Below are 25,481 nucleotides of genomic sequence, written 5' to 3'. Positions count from 1 at the left end.
GCACCCACGTGGACACTTATTTCTAAGTTCCGTTCCGTTCCGGGGCTTCCAGCTTATTCCAATTTCCACATCCACATACATATCTTATGATTGTAATTCGTACAGGCCTCTCATATGTGGCACTTTTAACTTTTAATTTTTTTTTTTTGAAAAATGGTTTATATCTATAATTTAGGGAAATACTGGAATCCCTAACTCCTCTCGACTATAAAAATTAAACATTGTATATTATATCAAGGTTCTTACTTTTTTTAAAATCATAAATATGAATTTATTGACTTATTTTATGTTAGATTGTCTCATAAGAGAGGCCAACTCATATCATTAATACCAAATTTCGGTTATTGGATAAAAATGATTATCGAGTAATTTTCAAATACTAGCAGCTTGTACACATAATATATGTGTTTAATTTGTTAATATAGGTATTATTAAATCACAATTAGAAGATAATTTATATGTAATACTTGTCATTATTTATATTATGTATATATATATATATATATATATATATATATTAAAAAAATCAGCCTCTAACAAGTATAACATGATAGAAGAGTTGTCGATGATGTCTTAGCCAATAACTAAAGCTTAGGCCCTGAGTTTAGTTAGTCTCAATTTCGATTTCGTTGGTTGCAATTTAGGTAGATTTATAAGTTTTTTTCTAATATGCTCTAGATCTCGAGTTTATGCTCAAGTCTCCTATTGAGATCAGTTACTTTATATAAATATTTATAATCTAAAAATCAAGATTATACATGTACTTAAAAAACACATGATAGATGTATTAGATGAGTTACTTCTCAAAACGTAAAAATCAATTGAAATTACAAACTCACACATTTATATTTTTAAAAAATCTCAATATCGAACGTAAGATAATTCTGAAAATTCACTTAATAAAAAAGAGTTATGAAGCGGTGGCAGTGCCACGATAGGTATATGCCAAAATACACACACACCAACCAAGAGTTTGATATCTAGCCATTTCCATCTTCAAGCTTCATCCATGGCGGAGAACACAAACAACAAGAAGTAAGTGACCCATTGAATTAACGCTCTCTCTCTCTCTTTGACTTCCTTAATTCGATGTATCCATATATGCTACTTCCAGGTATGCTGTGGTTACTGGCGCCAACAAAGGGATTGGATTCGAGATTTGCCGGCAGTTGGCGTTAAAGGGCGTCACTGTAGTTTTGACGGCTAGAGACGAGAAAAGGGGGCTCGAAGCCGTAGAAAAGCTGAACAAAGAATCCGGCCTTTCTGATTTCCTGTTTTTTCATCGCCTCGACGTGATTGATTCCCAAAGCGTTGATTCGCTTGCTGAATTTGTCAAGTCTCGGTTCGGAAAGCTCGATATTCTGGTACATCGGAACTCGATGAAATTATAAATAAAAAAAGGGTTCTTTAATTAAATAGGGTACGTGGATGCAGGTGAACAATGCAGGGATTCTTGGAGCCACAGTCGACAGCAATTCTTTCCGGGCTGCGATCGATGCCATCCGCGCCGGGGTTCGTTTATTTCCTCCTCCCTAAACAACAAGGGACTCGATATATAGTACAAATGAATTTCGTTTTCTAACCAATTAATCACCTTCAAGATAAGAGTTTATGTGGTGTTTGTTAGATATGATCAAATTAATAATACGACATTTCAATTTGTTTTTTCGAGTTCCTTGAAAATTGGTTAATTTTATGTTGATTTGGGGAGTGAATTTTGCAGACAAACAGAAAGAATATCAATTGGAATGGGGTGTCTGCCATGACTCATGACTTGGCCATGGAAGCTCTTCAAACAAATTACTATGGTGCAAAAAGAACCACCGAAGCTCTGCTTCCCCTGCTCCAGTCTTCATCTTCGCCGAGAATCGTTAATGTTTCGTCTTCAATGGGCAAGCTGAAGGTACGTACGTACGTTCTAAAATCTTGAATAGGTTGCTGATATATTCAAACACGACATATATCGTTGTTTCAGAACATACCGAATGAATGGGCGAAAGGGGTACTCAACGACGCTGAAAATCTGACAGAAGAGAGTATCGATCAAGTATTGAATGAATTCTTGGAAAGTTTGAAGGAGGGGTCGTTAGAAGCTAAAGGCTGGCCTCAATATCTTGGCGCTTACGCTGTGTCGAAAGCAGCAATGAGTGCATACACGAGGATCTTAGCTAGAAAGTACCCCAGTTTTCGGATAAATTGCGTGTGTCCCGGCTTCGTCTCAACGGAAATGAACTTCAATACTGGCATTTTCACGACTGAAGAGGGCGCGGAAGGCCCGGTGATGCTGGCGCTGTTGCCCGATGACGGCCCGTCGGGCTTGTTCTTTGTTCGCAAAGAAGTGTCATCTTTTGAAGAATGAATGATAAGGAAGTGTCTCTGTATTTTATGTTTTTAAAATTAAGCAGTCCTAATAGAAAAACTACACTTCTTTATATGTACCTAGCTAGCCATGGATCAAGTATGATGGTTTGGTTTGGTGTATTATTAATTTACGTATAACTTATCTTATTTAATCTTGCGTTATTGTTGTTATATTATTTATCCATTTATTAATTATTAATTTTATATCAATTAATTAAAATAAACTATAATTTATTCATCAAATCAAATAATATATTAACTATTATTTTTTATTTATTTTTAATTACATTATATTACTTATCCATGTATTACTTATTAAATCACTCAAATCAAACGGTGAAAAATATTAGATATTCGCGTGAGCATCTCACTGGAAAAAAAAAACTCCATCAGTGATTTTTGTAGGTTTTTTTAGCGTGATGTTTGCGCAAACATTTGAAAAAAAAATGGAGTGTATGTCTCGTAGCATTAATTGACCCGACTCTTGACACAAATACATCTAGTAGCAATGCGTTAGTAACGTAATATATAAATATAATGTGGTGTGGTATATAATATAACATTTATTTTAAGTGTTAGATTTTAATAGGATATGTATTTTTTTGTAATTTGACAATTTTATTTGGGGTTTTTTTTTTTTTTTTTTAATTTGAGGTTGAGCATATTAAGGTCCAAAAAAATTATTAAGGTGTTCTTATTTAATATATATAGTATAGAGTATGATAATATCTTATAAAAAAGAAATTGTAACTTAATTTTACATGATCATGATTTTTATTTATCGACATATGCTTTTTCTTTAAAAAAATTAATGTAATAATTATTCAAAGATATTTGAAAATGACGGTACATTTCAAAGTACTGGTAGCACCAATAGTCATTCCCATTGAATCGATTGAAATTTGAAACGCAGTATTTGTGATCCTAGATTCGAAAATTCAAGTTATGTTTATACCACTTTCTTATAACATTTGACAAATCGACATATAATCAATCATACGATTAATGTAATATCATGGATGATGTACCTCAATTAAGTGATCTCTTTGGATGAGGTGAAGAAACTCCTCCAAATAAAATATGAACTGCTTCTGCTGACCTGAAACCACTAACAAAAGTGTTAAAGGGAGGCCGGAAGGTGTTCCGGCATATCCCCTCCGACGCTCAAGTCAGATGCTAGGATAGCGAAAATATAGAGAGTGGTGTGTGAATACGAGTGAAGAATTAGGATCCAAATAATGAAAATGAACCTGATATTTATAGGAGAAAGATCCGTAATTTTCGCTTACCTCCCTTATTAAGAACCCGAGAATCACGGGATCATGATCCCGAATATCTAGGCTGAGATCTCGCCCAAATCTTATCTCAAAAACTGATCCTAACATCCTAGCTGGTTCATCGAGGTTGCCGAACAAATTCACCCAACTAACTCCTCATTGTCATCAGGGCTGAGCTGAGCTCCCAGATACCTGAGCTGAGCTCCCGAGGCCGAGCTCCCGACCCGAGCTGGCAATTATAGTGGTGGAGCTTGGCCGAGCTCCCGACTCGAGCTGGAAGTTAATGTGGTGGAGCTTATCCGAGCTCCCGAGTTCCCGAGCTGAGATCTTGAACTCTCTCTGATAAATTAGGGATGTTCCTTTTAACTTAGGGTCATCTATAAGTTGAGGTGATTTCCTCATAGGATATCAATGGATATATATGTTCAATTAGCATATATCACCTGCCAATTGATGCCGCCATTATATATAATGAGATTTATAGATATCAATAAATTCGAATATCATCAAAATTTGGTGTTTGTGAAGAGATATTTTATTATTATAGTTTCATAAACTTTTTTTATTTTGAAAAATGACTGATCTCCTAACTCCTAAGTAATAAAATACATTTTGGAAGATCACCTTTAGCAATAAAAAAATTGACCAGACTAAAAATTATAGGGTCACTCTTAATTTTTCTCTTCTTTTCTTTTTTCGAGTACTATGGGGTCACTTTTAGTAACCTCATAATTAGATATTTTAAGTAAAAATTTGGCATTTATGCGGGCACATTGTTCAAACGCATTTTATTTTAGGGGAACAAAAGACAAAAGAACTTTGACTTGATGAAATATTTAGTATAAAAATTTGGTGACATGGGTTTTTGTGATAATTTTCTCAGAGAAATAAAGAAATAAAAATGCGTGTTGCATGAGATAATGCTGAAAAAAAAAAGTGTAAATTGCTAAAAAATCTCCAATGCAAACATGTTTTGCTTTTCACTTTCTAGTCACTTTTTTGTACCACAATTTTTGTTAATTTATACCACATTTTGTATGGTTTTGTATCACATTTTGTATGATTTTGTACCACATTTTATGACTAGGGATCCCAAAACAAAACATGTTTGCAATTGGAGATTTTTGAGCAAATTGCCCAAAAAAAAAACTAGTTTTCTTAAGAAAACTAAAAATATGCCTTCAATAAAATATTTTTAAAAAATAATGAAAGATCTAAAAAATAAAATAAATAAAAGGAGTTGGAAATATTTACCTTAAAAAAAACAATCTAAATGTTGGTCAAACTTTCTAATTTGTAACGACTGATTGAAGAATTGTATCTTTACTTCTTTCCGAAAAGATCAAGGTTGGCAAGATCTCATACGGTCGTGGAAGTAATTTGAATATAATCTTAGAATGGTATCTCCTCGAAGGGTTTTTCACCATATCCTGCAAAAATGAGACAACAATAGATTAATTGTATGCTCAGTTTGGTACGGGTGATGGGATAAGTAATATATAGATAAGTAATGTAATGTAATAAAAAATAAATAAGAAAGGATAGTGGTTTTCTGATTTGATTTGATTGATGTATTATAGTTTATTTGATTTGATTGATTAAATTTTATATAAAAATGGTAAATTACCATATTATCTTTTTAATAATATTAAAAATATATAAATAATATTATTTATGAGAGGTAATATAGTAATTTCAATTCAATGATTTGATTGATGTAAGATAAATAATTAATGATTTGATTGATGTGTATAACTTATCCCAATTAATTTCGCCTTATTTTCGTCATGTTATTTATATATTTATTAATTAATAATTTTACATCAATTAAATCAAATAAATTATAATCTATCCATCAAATCAAATAATGTATTAACTATTTTTTCTTATTTATTTTTAATTTACATTATATTACTTATCTATGGATTACTTATCCTATCACTCAAACCAAACGGTGCCTAAAAGTATAATTAATAAATGGATAAATAATATGATGAGAAAAACGTGTGATTAGATAGGATAATTTTATACATAGATTATTAATAATGGTATGTTAGGATTATCTACCATTAGAGCTCATCTTCTGATTAGTCTTAACTCCAGCTGTGAGGAAAATGTACGTTAGCAGGTTTTTACTAAAGGCTGTGACGAGATATTGCTTGAGATACTTGGATGAATTATCTGAATAACTTTGGTGCAATGGTGAAACTTTTTTTATAATTCTTAAAATAACTCTCCAACGGCTGAAACCGGGTGATGCAGTAGAGTACAGTCCCCCTTTCGAGTTATGATCTACTCATTGCATTTATAATCACAATCGACTCTTGACATATTTCATTAGCGTCATCGTTTATAATTCAATGGAGATTCAAGTCTTTGAATCAAGCGTACATTGCAACCTTTTCATGTCTCCACAAAAACTTCACGCCCAACTATTTTTATAAATTTATCACGTAGTTTGAAACTTCGGCGGCCCCAACGGAACTTTGATGGTGGAAAAACGAAAGGCAATGGAGGCTTGTATACCAAGCCCAGTTCTGCGGGAACAGCAGAATCACAGTCAGATGGGTGAGAAGGAACATGCCCTCGTCTGAGAGCCGGATCTGAGTCAGATTCATGAGCAGGAAAATGCCCTCGTCTGATCATAGATGTCATTTGAAGTTATTAGCTCTCTTTGCTGCGACAAGGGTGTTTAAGAGAAGCATAGCTATAGTCATAGGCCCAACTCCCCCAGGAACAGGGGTTATAGCAGAAGCCAACTGGCTTGCCTCCTCGTAACAAACATCTCCAACAAGTCGATAGCCTCGAGGGCTCTTAGAATCCTGTCACATGAGAAGGCACTAATCTTGTAATAATCCACCATGTATAAGGAAACAAACGATTACTGTCAGGCATCACACATAATGCACTATGGGGCTGAGTTTAAACCAAAAGAAAGAAAAAAATTGGAAAAAATTGTGCACACCTCAACTGGATTTATTCCGACATCAATGATAACAGAACCAGGCTTGATCCAGCTACCCCTCAACATGTTTGGTTGCCCCACAGCCGAGATAACAATGTCTGCTTCTCTTGTGATCTCCTCCGGATTTTTTGTTCTTGAATGGACAACAGTGACCGTGGCATCTTCCCTCTGCCAGAAAAACAAGGAAAAAATTTTGAAATAGGACAACAAAAAGCGTTAAACTTGCTCAACATGCTCGACAATCATCATACTTGCAATAAGAGCGCAGCAGGCATCCCAACAATATTACTCCTGCCAATTACAGCCGCCCTTTTCCCCTTGATTGTTACACCATATCTATGCAATAATTCTATACATCCTTTGGGAGTACATGGAACAAATAATGGTTCTCGATCTCTCATGGCTAGACGACCAATATTAAGAGGGTTGAAGCCATCAACATCTTTCTCGATACAAACAGCATTCAAGACATTCTGCTCGTTCATATGCTGCACAAATAATATAACCACAAAAACAAAAATCAATCCCATGATTGGAAAGTGTTGAAATGAAAGTTGCGGTCATCAGATGAAAACAGAGGGTGGGTATTCTATTACACTAGTATTGGTTAACAAGAAATTACTAATTATCTTTACAAAATTGCATTCACATGTTTCTGCATGTATCCTCCTACTATATTTTATGAATACATAAGCACAATTTTCAGCCACATTAGTGCAATGGAAAGTCAAATACTCAGATATAGGAGGCTTACAGAAGGTAGAGGCAACTGAACAAGGATACCATGGACCGAAGGATCATCATTGAAGCCTGAGATGTACTTGAGCACTTCTTGTTCTGAGGAGTCTTCGGCCAAATGCACTTCATATGACTTGATCCCTACAGATTCACAGGCTTTCTTCTTGTTGCGTACATAAGTAGCAGAATCTTTCCTGTCTCCGACAAGAATGACTGCCAGTCCAGGAGCAACCCCTATAGATTCTTTCATCCTACATATCTCAATAGCAATTTCATCTCTGATTTCTTTGGCAACTGATTTTCCATCAATGACCTTGGCAGAAGCCTCAGTGATGGTTTCAGCTGCAGAATCCGTCAGAAACGAGAAAAATAATAGTCATACGTGATACGACCGCATTGAAAAACTATCACAATGAAATATAAACAGTAGCAAACATAGAAACCCAGTTTAACACATGCAAACCCATTTTATACACCATTACTTTTAAAAATTCTACAGTTACCAAACTACACATTTACACATAGAAATCAAAGCCGTTACAGTTTGGGATTCTCTGGGACGAACTCATTTGATGGGCAAGCCAACTGAATTTATTCAGATGACGGAAAGTTGATTTTTTGAAAACGAAATCCATTTCTAGGAGTCATCCATTGACTGCCCGTTGTGCATCCACATTTAAAAAATAACTGATCAAGAAAAAAGTAGATAAAGAACAATCATTCAGCACAGCATTGTGGGCTTACTTTTCACAAAACCAGAGGAGGAACACCGTGAGGCGGTGGTACAGGCACTCGTATTGATGGTTCTCACACCCCTCAAAAAGGCAGAGGGCCCTCGATTCGAAGCCACCTGAAGAGCAGTGATTCGGAACACTCTTTTGGCCCCTCGATTGCAGCAATCTGTGGAGAAGCTGAAAGCGGTGGACGCCGCGGCAGCCGCCATTTCGGGATGGTAAATTTGGAGCCTGATTTTAAGCCCTATGCTTCCTTGCTTGCTGAAAATGTCGATGCTACGTGCGTACTGAGACTGATGATCATAGCTAGGGTTTTAGGTTTGGAGATGTAGCAATTTTCACCTTTTTATAAAAAAAAAAGTCAATTGAAAAGAAAGGCCCAATTTTCAAAAAAAAAAAAAAGAAAGGCCCCGTATGCATATTCTCATTGATTCTATCGGATCAAAATAACGAGTTTTTGACATATTATATCGAAATTTTTTTGATATACAGACATCTTTTCGATATAAAGAAATTTTTTTCAGTATCTATACGGTATCAATATGGATTTTCTCCATATCAAAATTTCAAAATTTCTGTATCAATATCGGTATTAATTTTTTTCATACCAATATTTTTTATACAGTATATCGAAAAACCACTCCTATTCCTATGCAAACCACAAATGATAATTATGTGAAGTATAAAGAAATATTACATAGGTTTTTTCCCCCTATTACTTTCTTTCTCTGTTTTTATTTTTCTAACTTTTTTTATTAGAATTGGGATGAGTAGTTTTGTTTTGACTTAACAACGCTCTATGGAAAGTTTTATATCATTACGCCACGAGCTGTGTTAACTTACGGAACAAAATCGAAAATTCAAACGTAATTGAGAAGCTTGAAAAAAGTTTGATCATGTATGTAACAAAGTTGCTAGCTAAGAGCAGTTTCAGCTAATTAGCATGTCCAGGAATTTGCTTCTCTATTTCATTTTATTTTGTAAGAAAAATGACCCTAAATTAAAAATCAGAACAAGTAGGAGGAAGAGAAACCAAAGGTTCCAGCAGCTAAAAAATGATTCCACCGGGCTCTTGAAGAACCAAAAGGGATTGGAAAGTTGTGCTCGTCAGCTTGGATGAGTTATTTTTCAAAATTTTCCTTTACAACAGTATCTTTAAATTTGATTTTAATTTTTAAACAAATATAGGTTTTGAGAAGATATTCATATCATATCCCTATTATATGTTCTTATGCAAATGTATCACAAAGTAAATTATTTTGTTTCCAATATATATCTAAACAACAAATTGTACAGAAATCTCCCAATAGAAATAACACATACAAATTCTTGAGCACTACGACAGATTCTAAATAATACATGATTAATCTAATCACGATAAAATACAACACAATCTAATCTGTCAAGATTCAAGAATAAAAAGAAAGAAGAAGGTGAAAAGAAAACCGTAACTTTTTTTTTTATATATGATTTGCACCAAAAACACATTACATTAAAAGTTCTTCTAAGATTGTTCCTGCGCCTTCTCGGATTCTGTTTCACCCTCTTCCTCCTTTGGCTCGGCCTCATCCTCGGACTGCACCGGCTCTACACCACTCTTTTTGTTCGTGGCAGCGTCGAGGACATGTTGGTAGTTTCCTTTCTCCATGAATAGTTGTTGAAAATGGACCTTGCAGTATAGGATCCCATCCAATGCAGCATAGGACGAGTGCGTGAGAGGGCAGCCTCCATGAGCACATTTGAAGCATAACTTGTGAAAAGATTCTCCCTCCATTGTCATCTGCTTGATTAGCAGAAAATGGATTCATATCATCAGTAAATATCCTCTACATATTTTTCTTTTTAAATTTTGTACATTTTTGGGAAAAAAATATACACATATCAAGTTACTTGCCTTCTCCAGGGGGTAAACAGTTTTATTACAAGCTGAGCATTTGTCTACAGTCCCAGAGAACATGGCAGAGACCTTGCTAGGCATCCTTGTCTGCATAAATTCAAACAAGAATGAGTAAATATTGAGTTTCCCTTTTCGTCATTTGAGAGCATTTCAATGACAACAGAAAGATCAACGGAGGAAGATAGGCGTACCAGCGAATTTTCCCTCTCGGGTTTTGCTGCTAACAAATTGATCAAAGGTCAAAAGAATAAGTAGGTGTCTGACAAGTAATAATTTGATAACTGAAGGGGCAAATGAACTTCTAAGTAAGGTGTATTACAAGTTTGAAAATTCTTGCTAAAGTTTCCAGACTCCTTGAAAAGTTGTTCAAAATGTGGCTTGCAGTAGAGAACTCCATCCATTGAAGAGTAGTTGCTCATCTGCCACGAAAAACCGCAAGATTAGATGATCCAAGGTAATATATCAAAACCTTAAAGAAAAAAAAAAAGAGATGGATTATGGAAATAAGAGAAACACAGGGGTGGATGCACATTCACAAAAGGGACTGAACCAAACCAATAAAAGCAATCGCCTTTTTCTTGCCCTTCTTCGCACAAACATTACACGAAAACAGAAAATTCGGAAAGAAGATCACATACCACAAGAGTTCCTTTGCAGTGGCTGCATTTGAAACATGATTTATGGTAAATTGCTCCATCCGTAGTCAACAAATCAATGAAATAAACAGTCTTTTCACAAGCCGTGCACTTATCCAAAGTCCCTGTAAATGCTGCCATTTTTTTGCCTTTCCCCCTTTTCTTCTCTATATATTCAGACTTTAAACAGGTCAAAGATTGAGGGAAAAGCAAATTTTCGATTCTTGTCTCCACAAACACCCTTCTCTTTAAGTTCTTTAGCGATTTTATATCAGCCCAACACAGAAATTTTCAGTTCTTTTCCCTCAATAAATGGAAAAGTTTGAAAATCTACTGTGGAACAGATGATTCTTGGATGAGCGATTGGAGATCCCATTGTTGTGAAGCAGCGGAGGATTATTAATGGGGTGAAAAAATTGGTGGAATCCGATTAAAGTGGAGGGAAAATAGCTGATTTCTTCACTTCTTTGGTGGAAAAATATGTGGGAGGAAAATCATTTACCTTTTGTGGACTGCGGAAGTTATGTTCGTTACAAATGGTTTGTTGGTCATTTTTTTCGACCTTTTCTTTTTCAGGCATTCAAAGAGGTTTTCCTTTCCTTTGAAAAAACTACGGCAGAAAATTTTCAAGGCTTGGAAATTCAAGATTTTTTCTTTTCCTTTAAATATTTGCAAAAACACAACCACTCACCGTCTCATTACTCGATTTCATAGGATTGATATCTGATTTGATCCGACATATAAAAAAAATATTATTTTTTTAATGTCTAATTTTACGACAAAAATGAATCGCGTCTACCCATCATATCGGATATATCTACTCCAACAAAAACTATATAATTCTATTTTATTATATTGTAATCCAAAATAGATCGCATTTTAAAATACATTGAGATTTTTTGTCAAAATAATTATTTTATATTATATAGAATATAATCGATACAAGAAACTAGAAAGTTTTTATACTACATGATATTAAAATACAATACAGGAGAGTATTCAGTATCCCAAAAGACATTTCCCAAAACAACAACCAAAAATTAATACTATAAAATATCGCCAAAATAAAATTTATAATAATTCATACAAATGAAAATAAACAAATTTTCATGTAAAAAAAAAATGTCATTTGTAAGTTTCGGTGGACAAAAAAACAAAGACAACTCTATCCAAAATATATCCAATGTGCAATCAGCGCAACATATTTATTCGCCCTTTTTGCAGTTCAATCAAATATATCTGAACCGTTGGTCTCAGCTTCTCAAACTACCCTGTCCCCTTCAGTTTACTCAATAGGAATCTCCCGGTCGCAGAAAACTTCGACAAATCTCAACAAAAAAAGGAAACAAAACAAAACCCATCAAAAATAGTCTCCAAACTACGATTTTATAAGGTAATTGTGCTTCATTCTCTGTTCAAGATTTTGTTTTGTCAGCCAATATTAATCCTATATTTGCTGCTTGCTAGTTTATTATCATTTTATGATGAGTTCACTGTTAACTAATAATCTGCAGTTTCCAAATTTGCCGCTTGACGGTATGTTTTGATATGAATACTTTATCTGTTACATCTGGGAATGGATGGAGTTCCAGAAGATCGGACAAGAATTCAGGAAATGGGATGACTTTGCACTTTGAAAATTGGGAATTTTTACCAAGAACTTGCAGTGGCTCCCTTTTTAAAGATTTGAGAGGTTCAAAGTTAAGAAATGGAAGAATTTTTCGTGTTTTCGCGGGTGTTAAAAAGTGGAAGAAACATGATTATCCATGGCCAGACAACATTGATCCTAATAGCCAGAATCCCTTAGCTTATCTTTCAAACTTCAAGCCTCTAGAGGAGAAACCAAAGCCGGTGACACTTGCTTTTGAGAAGCCGTTGATTGATTTGGAGCAGAAAATTATTGAGGTTGATTGATTTTTTTTTATTTGCTGATATTGATTATGTCTTGTGGTTTTAAGTAATTTAGTTTAATTTAGCATTTTTTTAAGATTACAGTATGTTTTCTTATTCATTTAATTTACTCGATGTTTCTTGGATTTCAATTCTGTGCAGGTGCAAAGAATGGCTGATGATACTGGCTTAGATTTTACAGACCAGATCAATGCTTTGGAGTTGAAGTATGAACAGGTGTTTTTTGATGAATGTGTTTGATATATCCATTTTCGAAGTAAAAATGTGACGAAGTTGTTCGTTTACCGTTAATTTCAGAAGCATAGACTTTTAGAAATTTGGGAAATCATAGTTTTATAAGCCAACAATAGTTAATTGTCGAAGAACATCACACGTGAAATGTTCATGTTTTCTTGGTTTCCTCGAGTTTGTTGAACTGATTGTTGCTGAGAATGATCTGCTGGTTTTCGATTTGGTTCAAGATTTTCTTCATCATAGCACTGCTGATGCTCATAATATTCCAAGTTTTAGTTTCTTAGCATTTGTTTTCAGGCTCTCAAGGATTTATACACACATTTGACTCCCATTCAACGTCTAAACATCGCTCGACATCCAAACAGACCTACCGTACTCGATCATATCTTAAACATCACAGAGAAGGTAAATCTAGAGCCTTTACTTACCATATAAGTGCGTGCTTTTGAAATGTGGACTTACTAAGTCTCCGATAGTGGGTGGAACTCCACGGAGATCGTGCAGGCTATGATGATCCAGCGATCGTGACTGGTATTGGAAGTATAGAGGGTCGAAGCTACATGTTCATAGGCCATCAGAAAGGACGGAATACCAAGGAAAATATCATGAGGAACTTTGCGATGCCTACTCCTCACGGGTACGTTCTGTTTAGAGCTGAATTGGTGCTAGTTTGTCTGAATGTCGTCAGTGTTAGTGATGAGCTGTTTTTAAAGACATGTGAGGATAAAAGGTTTCAAAATCTTAGTGCAAAGTTGCATCAAATCTCAGTCTTGAAGCTTTTTCAATTGGATGTTCAACAGCATGCGAGACCATGCTTGTTGATTAATTCGGGAGGATATATACCATTTTCTTGATATCATTGTTGGTTGTTCGGCTTATCAAGTAATAAGTAATGGAAATGTCAGTTATAGTATCTTTTCGATATTTGCAGTTATAGGAAGGCCTTGCGCATGATGAAATATGCTGATCATCATCGACTTCCCATCATTACATTTGTAGACACTCCTGGTGCCTATGCTGACCTGAAATCTGAGGAACTTGGACAGGCAAGTGAGCAGTTTTGGGCTGAGTTTCAAGCTGCACATATTTTTCTAGGTGACAGACCAACAGTACCTCAGTAGTTGATACGGGTAACTAACAAGAAAATAGTATGATGATAAACATTGGCTTAATTTATGTGGTTCTTTTAAAAAAATTCCAGGGTGAAGCAATAGCCCAAAATTTGAGGACAATGTTTGGCCTTAAAGTACCAATCATCACTGTAGTAACGGGTGAAGGTGGTTCGGGTGGTGCCCTGGGAATCGCTTGTGCCAACAAGTTGTTGATGCTCGAAAACTCGGCCTTCTATGTTGCAAGGTTAGTTTGGATCATCCTTGTAGTTCTAGAGAATATTATTTGATTTCTAACAGTTGTGTTTTCTCCCAGCTGACGTTTCACATGTTCTTCGCTATCGTCAAAATTTTTCTAACTAGCTATGAACTTTTCTTTTCTTTCCAGTCCAGAAGCTTGTGCTGCTATATTGTGGAAGTCCTCACAGGCAGCTCCCAAGGTATATAAATAGGATTCACGACCCAAATTTATTTTGGAGTAAAATCTTAAGCAACACTTTCTACATACTATTGATCAGGCAGCTGAAAAATTGAGGATCACTGCTCAAGAACATTACAAGCTTAAGATAGCCGACGGTGTTATACCTGTAAGAACACTCGCTTACACGTACATAATGGCGTTCCAGTTCTTGGTCCTAGCAATCGTAGTGTCGATATTTTTTCCCTGCATTGAGTAGCTTCTGATCTTTCTTCTAATTTTTTGCGAATCTGTCGTATAATTTTCATACAGGAACCTCTAGGCGGTGCACATGCTGATCCTGTGTGGTCATCTCTAAGGATTAAGGATGCTATTCTTCAAGAAATGGAGGTGAATCACTTGTTAGTTTTAAGGCTAAATTAATGGACCAAGAATTCTGATGCATTTGCCATATGGTTTTAACCTTTAAAGGAGGTATCTTTTGTGTTTTGATCCAGGAATTAACTAGGATGGACACTGAAGAGCTACTGCGACACAGAATGCTCAAGTTCCGCGCGATTGGATTAGGAGGATTTAGAGAAGGAGTTGAGGCGGAACCTGAAAGGAAGCGCAACATGAAGCAGTCTGAAGTAAATTCGCCCATGTTTTCTGACATAGAATCTGAGCTCGAGGATCTCAAGAAAACGATACTCGAAGCAAAGGGACAGTCTAAGTCTGATCCAGTCACTGATCAAAAACTCGAGAAGCTCGAAAAAGATCTAGACCAAGAAATGACCAAGGCATTCATCTCAATGGGGTTGGTCGATCAGATTGAATCCCTTAACTTAGAGCTGGCTAGATCCGCAAACAACGATCATTCCACGAACCAAGATTTAAAGGAGAAAGCAGATAAAATCATGCAAGAATTCAAGAAAAAACTTTCCCTCCCCGGCGCATATCTTGGTCTAAAACGAAAGCTCCAAACTCTGGACATGGTCAGCAGGCTTCTCGAGATGAAAGAAAACAGTGAGAAGATAAAAAATGAGCTTAATCACAAAGTTTCACCAGAAGTAAAAGCCAAGATGGACACCTTAAAGATCGGAAGACATAAGCTATCCCAAGGGGATTCATTGGATGAAAATCTCGAAAAGGAAATAGAACAAGCTAAGGACGGGATCGAGGAGGTCCTTAGATCAGCTAACTTGGAGGTCGTCGGAACGACGAAACGACAAAGCATGACTCCACGTAGCGAATTGAGTGAAGCAATCTTGAAGGTGAATAGAGAGATTAAGGAGGAGATTGAGAAGGCTATACATGAAAAAGGGCTCTTCTGGAAAATGGACGAATGGAAAGTTGAAGCTACCAAGGATCCCAAGTCAGAAAGAGTGATGAAACTGGGAGAAGAAATAAGGGAAGCTGTGTCTTCTGCTCTGAGTGAGAGTCCCGTCAAAGAGAAGCTTGAGAAGTTGAAAATGGAGTTGGAGAATTTGGACATGGAAGTCTTGGAAGGGACCATTGGCGCAGGCAATGGGAGATTGTAGGAACTATATATGCAGCGAGGGGGAATCTGTATACTTGTAATTTTGAGTGTTTGATGTTGAGGTTGAATATCTTTGCATGGCTGTAATAATCGGTATCTATTACTATTGTAAAGCAAGAACTACTTATAGAAACTATTTTGGTATTTTTACTTTTAAGTGAATTTCTATTTTTATTCTTGAAAGTTAACTTCAATTTATGTTTTAAAACCATCAAAAACTGCGAATATGTTTAAAAAAAACCTTATTTAAAAATTAATGTTGGTTAATTATCATTATTTCTCTAATAATATATTATATTGTGTATACGCATTGTGTGTATGTATTCACTAGTACTAATTATGTAGTGACCCTGCATGGTATCACCTACTAACTGGCAACTAATAGCATGCATTAAACTTAATACAACAACATAACTTAACAGAGTAAAACGTGCGGAAACATAACCATAAATTACATATCAGCTTAGTATAAAAGTGTCAAGCTTATTCATCAGTAGTGATACAACCAAATCGAAATATTTAAAAGTAAACATTATACAGCTATATCGAGTCATGTTGTATAATTAACTCCTCAAGGCCTGCTCCCTAATCCTGCCTTGAACCACCAGCTCCGTCCATCCTGCGACCTGCCCCATGGAATAGGGTGTCCAAGATAACAACTAGGACGTGAGCGCTAACGCCCAGTACATAGACATGAGTAAACATATGTATATAATGCATGCAACATGATGACTGGTAAAGGGTTATCTGAAAAATCATGCTCAGTACCGGCGCCACATGAGTGCTGCCACCGCACGGATCAACCTCTGGGTGCAACCACACTCGTCTAGTACACCAGAGTAGACAGACATAAATGCCCCCGCCGTCGCGGTACTCTCAGTGACAGACTATCGAGTATAGAGCTGAGCGGCTCTATAGTCAGGTATAACAAGGTATAGGCTCAACGTGTATATGCACATGACATATGAATATAGAAAGCGGTAAATCATATATCATGCCATATAATAATGTCAAATAAATGCAACATATAAACATGTATACTCGCTGGCAATCTCAGTCAATGTGTACGTACCTGTAATGAACTGGGCTGGCCCAATTCATTCTTGAACTCATGATCTTCTCCCCCCTGGTGGGGAGTTTTTGCCCTTCCCAGGATTCGAACCTTGCACTCCAGGTCATAAATGCAATGTTCCCTCAATCCTGGTACCATTGAGCTAGCTCAATGGTACCAGGATTGAGGGAACATTGCATTTATGACCTGGAGTGCAAGGTTCGAATCCTGAGGAGGGCAAAAACTCCCCACCAGGGGAGTGCAAGGTTCGAATCCTGGGAGGGCCAAAACTCCCCACCAGAGGGGAGAAGATCATGAATTCAAGAATGAACTGGGCCAGCCCAGTTCATTACAAAAAAGGGAGCCCTTTTATGTAATGAACTGGGCTGGCCCAGTTCATTCTTGAACTCATGATCTTCTCCCCCCTGGTGGGGAGTTTTTGCCCTCCCCAGGATTCGAACCTTGCACTCCAGGTCATAAATGCAATGTTCTCTTAATCCTGGTACCATTGAGCTAGATGAACTGGGCTGGCCCAGTTCATTCTTGAACTCATGATCTTCTCCCCCCTGGTGGGGAGTTTTTGCCCTCCCCAGGATTCGAACCTTGCACTTCAGGTCATAAATGCAATGTTCCCTCAATCCTGGTACCATTGAGCTACTTGGGGTTTTTAGGGGGGATGGTCGTATTTCTTATAATGACCATCTTAATATTTACTGTTTATTTATGGGCCTCCTACTTTAGTGCAACTTGGGTTGAAGCAATCTGCTGAGATGTCTTCTCAAGGCAGCTAACTCAATGATACCAGGATTGAGGGAACATTGCATTTATGACCTGGAGTGCAAGGTTCGAATCCTGGGGAGGGCAAAAACTCCCCACCAAGGGGGAGAAGATCATGAGTTCAAGAATGAACTGGGTCAACCCAGTTCATTACAAAAAAGGGCACTCCAGGTCATAAATGCAATGTTCCCTCAATCCTGGTACCATTGCCTTTTATGTAATGAACTGGGCCAGCCCATTTCATTACAGTACCTCTAGGCTAGTTCAAGTATAGTAGATCCTAGTTTCCAAGCCTATATTCAAAAGCTCACCGTATCACTACATAAATTCTATAAGCCTTAACTAAGCTAATAAGTACTCCCAAAACTTAAATAGATTCCCGGACCATACCTTCGTCCGTAGATAGCCCTTTGGAGTCGCTAGTCCCGGATGACTATAACCACTCCTTGGTTATTCCAGAACCTCTATTATAACCGATAGAGCCCTCAAGTGTATATCTCACACTATATAACTGAAGAAGGAACCTCGGGAATTCGTATTTAGAAATGAATCTGGGAAGCCCTATTTATAGGCAAAATTTCCGGCCAGGATCGAAACCACCGATCTCGCCTCCGATCAATACTTGTCGAAACTCGTGGCTGAGTCATCGGGTAAAGCTGGCAGCCGGAGATCGGAACGTCCGTTCCAGGATCGAAGCTTCCGATCTCGGTGCTTCCGCTGAGCTTCCGAAGTGACTGGGATCGGAGCTTCCGATCCGACCCAAAGTCAAAAGCCCAAATTCTCTTTCGAAGTCCAATAACACTCCGAAATTGATTAATTACCAATCCTTAATCATGTTAATCATATTATTATCTTAAAATGAGTTCTGGGTTACTACATTCTCCCCACCTTTAGATATTTCGTCCGCGAAATAACATCTAAAGACAAATCAAGATAACAATATAAAATATCAAACCACGTTTTATTACAACAACTGTACTTACAACTACATGGTAATCAAAAATACAAAGAAAACAGCTCAGGATATTCTGCTTGCATACGACTCTCAGTTTCCCAAGTTGCTTCTTCAACGCCTCGGCTCTGCCACTGTACCATCACAAGTGGTATAGTCTTGTTTCGAAGAACTTTCTCCTTTCTGTCTAAGATACGGATTGGTCGTTCAACAAAAGACAGATCTGGCTCTAGCTGAATATCAGTAGACTGAATCACATGAGATTCATCATCTATATACTGTCGAAGTAACGACACATGAAAAACATTATGTATGCTGGAAAGATTTGGCGGTAAAGCCAAACGATATGCAACATCTCCGATCTTCTCCAGTATCTGGAAAGGTCCAATAAAACGAGGAGACAACTTGCCTTTCACGTCGAATCTCATCACCTTCCTGAAAGGTGATACTCGTAAAAACACATATTCACTAGGCTCAAACTGAAGTGGCCTGCGATGAATATTAGCATAACTGACTTGTCTATCTTGAGCAACTTTGATCCTATGCTTGATCAAATCTACCTTGTCTACAATCTGCTGCACCAATTCAGGACCCTCGACTTGTCGTTCCCCGACTTCATCCCAGAATAACGGAGTATGACACCGTCGACCGTACAATGCCTCGAAAGGTGCCATATCAATACTACGATGATAACTGTTATTGTAGGCAAATTCGATCAAAGGTAACTGATCTTGCCAAGATAAGCCAAAATCCATGACAGATGAACGTAGCATATCCTCTAATGTACGAATCGTCCGCTCTGACTGTCCGTCAGTCTCCGGATGATATGCAGTGCTCAAACTCAGAGTGGTACCCAACGCCTCCTGAAAACTACCCCAAAAACGTGAGGTAAATCGCGGGTCTCTATCACTAACTTTGCTCATTGGAATCCCATGCAATCGCACTATCTCCTGGATGTATAAGCGTGCCATGCGATCATAAGAATACTCCCGGTTATAAGGAATGAAATGTGCTGATTTCGTCAAACGGTCAACAACGACCCAGATAGCATCACACTGACGTGAAGTCATAGGTAAGTGGGTGACAAAATCCATAGTTATGTGCTCCCACTTCCATTCAAGAATCTCAAGATTCTGCAATAATCAACCTGGTCGTCGGTGTTCAGCCTTGACCTGTTGACAAACCAAACATCTCGAAACAAATTGATACACACTCCTCTTCATCCCTTTCCACCAGAATCTAGTTCGCAAGTCCTTATACATTTTCATGCTTCCAGGATGAACTGATAATCGACTCCTGTGAGTTTGAGATAGAATATCGTTCCTGAGCTCCGCAACATTAGGTACAACCACTCGATTAGATAAGCACAATAAACCATCTGCCTGAAAATGAAATCCAGATGTATTAACTCCATTGGCTAAACGTGCCAAACGCTGAGTCTTAACATCAGATATCTGAGCATCTCTGATCCGAGAATACAATGTCGGCTCAGACAAAATAGTATACAACCGAATCCCATTTCTCCCTTTCTTGTGCTTGAGCGTAAAACTCAATGAACAGCACTCTTGAATCATATGAGATACTTCACTAGTCTGAAGTGCAGAAAGTCTCACCTGCCGACTCAAGGCATCAGCAGTAAGATTAACAGAACCTGGATGATATTTGATTTCAAAATCATAATCCTTCAGAAGATCCATCCAGCGTCTCTGTCGCATATTCAACTTCGCCTGAGTGAATAAATACTTCAAACTCTTGTGATCCGTGAATATCTCAAATTTCTCGCCATAAAGATAATGCCTCCAGATCTTGAGTGCAAATACAATGGCGGCTAACTCGAGATCATGTACTGGATAATTACTCTCATGCGTCTTCAACTGTCGAGAAGCATAGGCAATAACATGTCCATGCTGTGTCAGAACACATCCTAACCCCTGACCAGAGGCATCAGTATAGACAACATAACCTCCTGATCCAGAAGGTAGAGCTAGCACAGGTGCAGTAGTAAGACGTCCATGCAGCTCGTGAAATGACTCCTCACAATCCGAGGACCATATGAAGGCAACATCTTTCCGTGTAAGCTGTGTCAAAGGTCTGGCCAACTGTGAAAAATTCTCGATGAACCGACGGTAATATCCAGCTAGACCCAAAAAACTACGAATCTCAGCAACCGTCATCGGACGAGACCAGTTCAGCACCGCCTCTATCTTACTAGGATCAACATATATCCCTTTATTAGAAATCATATGACCGAGAAACACTACCCGATCAAGCCAGAATTCACACTTGCTCAATTTCGCATACAGCTGCTTATCTCGTAACGTCTGTAAAACAATCCTCAAATGTTGTGCATGCTCATTCTTGTCATGAGAATAGACAAGAATATCATCAATGACGACGATGACAAATCTATCCAGATATTCTCGAAATATCTGATTCATCAGATTCATAAAAACTGCTGGTGCATTCGTCAAACCGAATGACATTACCAGAAATTCATAATGCTCGTATCTGGTCCTGAAAGCAGTCGTAGAAATATCTGAGTCTCGTACCTGCATCTGGTGGTATCCAGATCTCAGATCTATCTTCGAGTAAACAGAAGTACCCTGTAATTGATCGAACAGATCATCAATCCGCGGCAAAGGATACTTATTCTTGATGGTGACACGATTCAACTGTCTGTAATCAATACACAATCGCATCGATCCATCTTTCTTCTTGACAAACAAAACAGGTGCTCCCCACGGAGAAACACTCGGACGAATATATCCCTTATCAAGCAGATCCTGTAACTGCTGTTTCAATTCCCTCATCTCTGATGGTGCTAGACGATAAGGTGCTCGGGATATAGGCGTAGTTCCTGGTACTAAATCAATACCAAATTCAACCTCTCGCACCGGAGGAAAACCAGGAATCTCATCAGGGAATACATCAGAAAACTCACTGACTACCGGTAACTGATCAATACACATACTACTCATGGACATATCAACTGCATAGATAAGGTAGCTCTCCCCACCTGACTCCAAGACATGACATGCCTTCAGAGCCGAAACAAGTGGCATCGGAGGTCGCGCACCCTTACCATAAAAATACCAGCTATCACCCTCAGCAGGATGAAACTGTACCAGACGCTGATAACAATCCACAGTAGCATGATACAAAGTCAGCATATCTATTCCCAAAATACAGTCAAAATCTGTCATCGCTAATATCATCAAATTAGCCGATAACGTATTACCCTCAAACTCTAGAAGGCAACCCATCACTAGACGCTTAGTTACTATCTCCTGCTCCAGCGGAGTAGATACAACTAAATCAATATCTAATGATACATAAGATAATCTATGTCTCTTAACAAAACGACTAGAAATAAAGGAATGCGATTCTCCGGTACCAATTAAAACAAGTGCAGGAATACCACATAACAAAAAGGTACCTGCCAACATGCGATCGCTTCCCTCAGTAGCCTGTTCTTGAGACAGAGCAAATACCTGCCCTTGAGTCTGGGGACGGTAACCAGAATAACTCTGTGGTGCTGGCTGCTGTCGTGGAAAAGTAGAAGCTTGAGATCCAACCTGTGATCCCGATCCACTAGCAGAACCCATGCGCTGAGGACAATCTCTCCGCAGATGTCCCTGCTGACCGCATATATAACAAGCACCAGTAGCTCTCCGACATAAAGCTGCAGGATGCTTCCCTCCACAGTGACTACAAAACTCCTCCTTCTTCTTCCCAAAACGGAACATACCTCGTGAACCACGAGATCCAGATGAAGTAGTAGGAGTAGAAGAATACGTAGGTTCAGATTGCACAACAGATTGAGCTCTAGGCTCAAAAGATCCACTAGGTTGTGCTGGCATCATCAACTGTGCCCGCCTGTTGCTGGTCTCCACAAGACGGCAACGGTTCACCAAAGTCTCATAAGATACCGGGTCATCACAGACGACAACATGTGAGTAGATATCTTGGTTCAGGCCTTGTAGAAAGAGATCATACTTTGATGCATCACTCTCATTAATATGAGGACTGAAAGGTAGCAGATCAAGAAATCGTTGCTGATATTGATCAATAGTCATTGATCCTTGCCTCAGAGTAAGCAATTCCATCGATCGTGCTTGGCGAACAGCTGGAGGAAAATATAGTTTCTGGAACTGTTGACAGAAATATCCCCAAGTCACCTGTCCTCTCTCAGTACGTGCCTGAGCAGCTTTGGCATCCCACAAAAAACGTGCTCGATCCTCTAGAACAAATTCTAGAACTTCCAATTTCTGATCCTCAATACAATCGAAAGCACGAAAAGTACTCTCGAGTTTAGACATCCAACTTCTTGCTTGTTCAGGATTCTCGCCTCCCACCAAAGGTTTCGGTCCTACTTGCATGAATTTATTGATAGAGTAGCGACGTCTACCCTCATGATGACGATGTTGATCATCATGATGGCGGTGATGACGATGATGATGACCACCTCCCTGGCCAACACTACCGTGACTCTCGTCAGCCATATCCTGAAAAGAATTGCACATTAAAATCTCAAATGCGCAAGAATTACTCAAAACTAATTCTAAATCCCAAGTACTAATCCCAAAATCTAAGCATGCTCTGATATCAAAAATGTAGTGACCCTGCATGGTATCACCTACTAACTGACAACTAATAGCATGCATTAAACTTAATACAGCAAAATAACTTAACAGAGTAAAACGTGCGGAAACATAACCATAAATTACATATCAGCTTAGTATAAAAGTGTCAAGCTTATTCATCAGTAGTGATACAACCAAATCGAAATACTTAAAAGTAAACATTATACAGCTATATCGAATCCTGCTGTATAATTAACTCCTCAAGGCCTGCTCCCTAATCCTGCCTTGAACCACCAGCTCCGTCCATCCTGCGACCTACCCCATGGAATAGGGTGTCCAAGATAACAACTAGGACGTGAGCGCTGACGCCCAGTACATAGACATGAGTAAACATATGTATATAATGCATGCAACATGATGACTGGTAAAGGGTTATCAGAAAAGTCATGATCAGTACCGGCGCTACATGAGTGCTGCCACCGCACGGATCAACCTCTGGGTGCAACCACACTCGTCTAGTATACCAGAGTAGACAGACATAAATGCCCCCGCCGTCACGGTACTCTCAGTGACAGACTATCGAGTATAGAGCTGAGCGGCTCTATAGTCAGGTATAACAATGTATAGGCTCAACATGTATATGCACATGACATATGAATATAGAAAGCGGTAAATCATATATCATGCCATATAATAATGCCAAATAAATGCAACATATAAACATGTATACTCGCTGGCAATCTCAGTCAATGTGTACGTACCTCTAGGCTAGTTCAAGTATAGTAGGATCCTAGGTTTCAAGCCTATATTCAAAAGTTCACCGTATCACTACATAAATTCTATAAGCCTTAACTAAGCTAATAAGTACTCCCAAAACTTAAATAGATTCCGGACCATACCTTCGTCCGTAGATAGCCCTTTGGAGTCGCTAGTTCCGGATGACTATAACCACTCCTTGGTTATTCCAGAACCTCTATTATAACCGATAGGGCCCTCAAGTGTATATCTCACACTATATAACTGAAGAAGGAACCTCGGGAATTCGTATTTAGAAATGAATCTGGGAAGCCCTATTTATAGGCAAAATTTCCGGCCAGGATCGGAACCATCGATCTTGGGATCGGAGCTTCCGATCTCGCCTCCGATCAACACTTGTCAAAACTCGTGGCTGGGTCATCGGGTAAAGCTGGCAGCCGGAGATCGGAACGTCCGTTCCAGGATCGGAGCTTCCAATCTCGGTGCTTCCGCTGAGCTTCCGAAGTGACTGGGATCGGAGCTTCCGATCCGGCCCAAAGTCAAAAGCCCAAATTCTCTTCCGAAGTCTAATAACACTCCGAAATTGATTAATTAACAACCCTTAATCATGTTAATCATATTATTATCTTAAAATGAGTTCTGGGTTACTACAAATTATCTTAGTATGATTCGTCAAACGGTCGTGATGTTTGTCACGGACTCACGGTAATCACCACGAAATGGATATATCAAAAAATTTAAAAATTTCAGAAAATTAGTCAAAATGTCAAAAATATTAGTAGCATTAATAATAAATTAATAATCTATCGTAAATAGAAATGAATAAATTAATTAAATATTTACTATTTTAACTAGATGTTATTATAATTTAATTTACATGTTCTGAACTAACTAAATGTTTTTTCAACAAGACAAATAAAAGTTAAATTAGGAAATTTAAAAACAACACAAAAACATAAAATTTAAATATTAAATTAAAGCACGTGTTTACTTTCTCAATTGTTTTCTTCCTCCGTAAGACTCTCTTCTCGTTTTTCCTCGATCTGATTCAAAATCAATATCCCACATAAAATTTCAAAAAATCGGATATAACTCATTATGTTCCACTGCAGAATCGTCGATATAACATAGAAGAACGACTATATAACACAACTAACGTTTTAGTATGAAACTTTAACACCTAAATTATTGTTTACCAAAACGGCTGTTCCGACTTCCGATGAATCGTGCAAAATATTATGCAGTCATAGGAAATATCTATAATAGTGATGAAATTATAAATCTACAAAACTGAAATTTATTTATTTTCTAATCCACTCTAGTTGCTTCAATTAATGAGTTCACCCTAATTTCAAGTTTTGTTTGTCATAAATGAAAGACTTTTTTTTAAAACTAAAATAAATCCATTACTATCAAATGTTTACAAAGATATGACAGAAGACTGGGAGAACACCCACTTTCATAATCAGACAAAGAATCACTCGACCTAGCAAGAGTGTAGTTCAGACGTGAGTAAACTATAATCTTCTACTATTAGGCCCAGACTTGAAACATCCATAACCAT

The 25,481-nt window shown here is 37.8% G+C and overlaps 4 protein-coding genes across 5 annotated transcripts; 2 read left to right on the top strand and 2 right to left on the bottom strand.

Annotated features, from left to right (window-relative positions):
• Nucleotides 1-902: 902 nt before the first annotated feature.
• Nucleotides 903-2,532, top strand: LOC140883079 ((+)-neomenthol dehydrogenase-like). Its single transcript, XM_073289384.1, has 5 exons — nucleotides 903-1,035; nucleotides 1,115-1,364; nucleotides 1,435-1,512; nucleotides 1,724-1,903; nucleotides 1,976-2,532. The coding sequence occupies exons 1-5, from the start codon at nucleotides 1,010-1,012 to the stop codon at nucleotides 2,357-2,359; spliced, it is 918 nt and encodes a 305-aa protein (XP_073145485.1). The 5' UTR covers nucleotides 903-1,009; the 3' UTR covers nucleotides 2,360-2,532.
• Nucleotides 2,533-5,968: 3,436 nt separating this feature from the next.
• Nucleotides 5,969-8,392, bottom strand: LOC140882612 (bifunctional protein FolD 4, chloroplastic-like). Its single transcript, XM_073288711.1, has 5 exons — nucleotides 8,086-8,392; nucleotides 7,358-7,683; nucleotides 6,855-7,091; nucleotides 6,604-6,771; nucleotides 5,969-6,460 (listed from the first exon to the last, which is right to left on the bottom strand). The coding sequence occupies exons 1-5, from the start codon at nucleotides 8,282-8,284 to the stop codon at nucleotides 6,290-6,292; spliced, it is 1,101 nt and encodes a 366-aa protein (XP_073144812.1). The 5' UTR covers nucleotides 8,285-8,392; the 3' UTR covers nucleotides 5,969-6,289.
• Nucleotides 8,393-9,315: 923 nt separating this feature from the next.
• Nucleotides 9,316-10,998, bottom strand: LOC140881686 (LIM domain-containing protein PLIM2c-like). 2 transcript variants are annotated; one of them, XM_073287185.1, is made up of 5 exons: nucleotides 10,611-10,998; nucleotides 10,292-10,391; nucleotides 10,164-10,189; nucleotides 9,970-10,059; nucleotides 9,316-9,855 (listed from the first exon to the last, which is right to left on the bottom strand). In XM_073287185.1, the coding sequence occupies exons 1-5, from the start codon at nucleotides 10,746-10,748 to the stop codon at nucleotides 9,580-9,582; spliced, it is 630 nt and encodes a 209-aa protein (XP_073143286.1). In that variant the 5' UTR covers nucleotides 10,749-10,998; the 3' UTR covers nucleotides 9,316-9,579. The 2 variants fall into 2 exon arrangements, with proteins under 2 accessions (XP_073143286.1, XP_073143285.1); XM_073287184.1 differs by having other exon boundaries at nucleotides 10,164-10,192; nucleotides 10,611-10,997.
• Nucleotides 10,999-11,859: 861 nt separating this feature from the next.
• Nucleotides 11,860-15,979, top strand: LOC140881788 (acetyl-coenzyme A carboxylase carboxyl transferase subunit alpha, chloroplastic-like). The gene is made up of 11 exons (XM_073287370.1): nucleotides 11,860-12,000; nucleotides 12,122-12,512; nucleotides 12,660-12,734; nucleotides 13,050-13,157; nucleotides 13,229-13,389; nucleotides 13,684-13,798; nucleotides 13,954-14,108; nucleotides 14,250-14,301; nucleotides 14,380-14,448; nucleotides 14,592-14,669; nucleotides 14,777-15,979. Exons 2-11 carry the CDS (start codon nucleotides 12,156-12,158, stop codon nucleotides 15,797-15,799), a joined length of 2,193 nt encoding a protein of 730 aa, XP_073143471.1. The 5' UTR covers nucleotides 11,860-12,000; nucleotides 12,122-12,155; the 3' UTR covers nucleotides 15,800-15,979.
• The last annotated feature ends 9,502 nt before the right edge of the window (nucleotides 15,980-25,481 follow it).

Source organism: Henckelia pumila, chromosome 2, assembly GCF_033568475.1.
Source record: "Henckelia pumila isolate YLH828 chromosome 2, ASM3356847v2, whole genome shotgun sequence".
NCBI classification, from domain to species: Eukaryota; Viridiplantae; Streptophyta; class Magnoliopsida; order Lamiales; family Gesneriaceae; genus Henckelia; species Henckelia pumila.
Note: the sequence above shows the minus strand (reverse complement) of the source record. Positions and strands in the feature narration are given on the sequence as shown.

Bases quoted from the DNA above. Each gene is read 5' to 3' on its own strand.
- LOC140883079 (XM_073289384.1), top strand. From the start codon at position 1,010: ATGGCGGAGAACACAAACAACAAGAA. The intron at 1,365-1,434 runs GTACATCGGAAC...ACGTGGATGCAG, and splicing joins TCGGAAAGCTCGATATTCTG to GTGAACAATGCAGGGATTCT. The intron at 1,513-1,723 runs GTTCGTTTATTT...TGAATTTTGCAG, and splicing joins TCGATGCCATCCGCGCCGGG to ACAAACAGAAAGAATATCAA.
- LOC140881686 (XM_073287184.1), bottom strand. From the start codon at position 10,748: ATGGCAGCATTTACAGGGACTTTGGATAAGTGCACGGCTTGTGAAAAG. The intron at 10,060-10,163 runs GTACGCCTATCT...GAATTTATGCAG, and splicing joins CCGAGAGGGAAAATTCGCTG to ACAAGGATGCCTAGCAAGGT. The intron at 9,856-9,969 runs GCAAGTAACTTG...CTAATCAAGCAG, and splicing joins CTGTTTACCCCCTGGAGAAG to ATGACAATGGAGGGAGAATC.
- LOC140882612 (XM_073288711.1), bottom strand. From the start codon at position 8,284: ATGGCGGCTGCCGCGGCGTCCACCGCTTTCAGCTTCTCCACAGATTGC. The intron at 7,684-8,085 runs GTAAGCCCACAA...CGGATTCTGCAG, and splicing joins CTCCTCTGGTTTTGTGAAAA to CTGAAACCATCACTGAGGCT. The intron at 7,092-7,357 runs GTAAGCCTCCTA...TTATTTGTGCAG, and splicing joins TTCAGTTGCCTCTACCTTCT to CATATGAACGAGCAGAATGT.
- LOC140881788 (XM_073287370.1), top strand. From the start codon at position 12,156: ATGAATACTTTATCTGTTACATCTGGGAATGGATGGAGTTCCAGAAGA. The intron at 12,735-13,049 runs GTGTTTTTTGAT...ATTTGTTTTCAG, and splicing joins TGGAGTTGAAGTATGAACAG to GCTCTCAAGGATTTATACAC. The intron at 14,109-14,249 runs GTTAGTTTGGAT...TTTTCTTTCCAG, and splicing joins TCGGCCTTCTATGTTGCAAG to TCCAGAAGCTTGTGCTGCTA.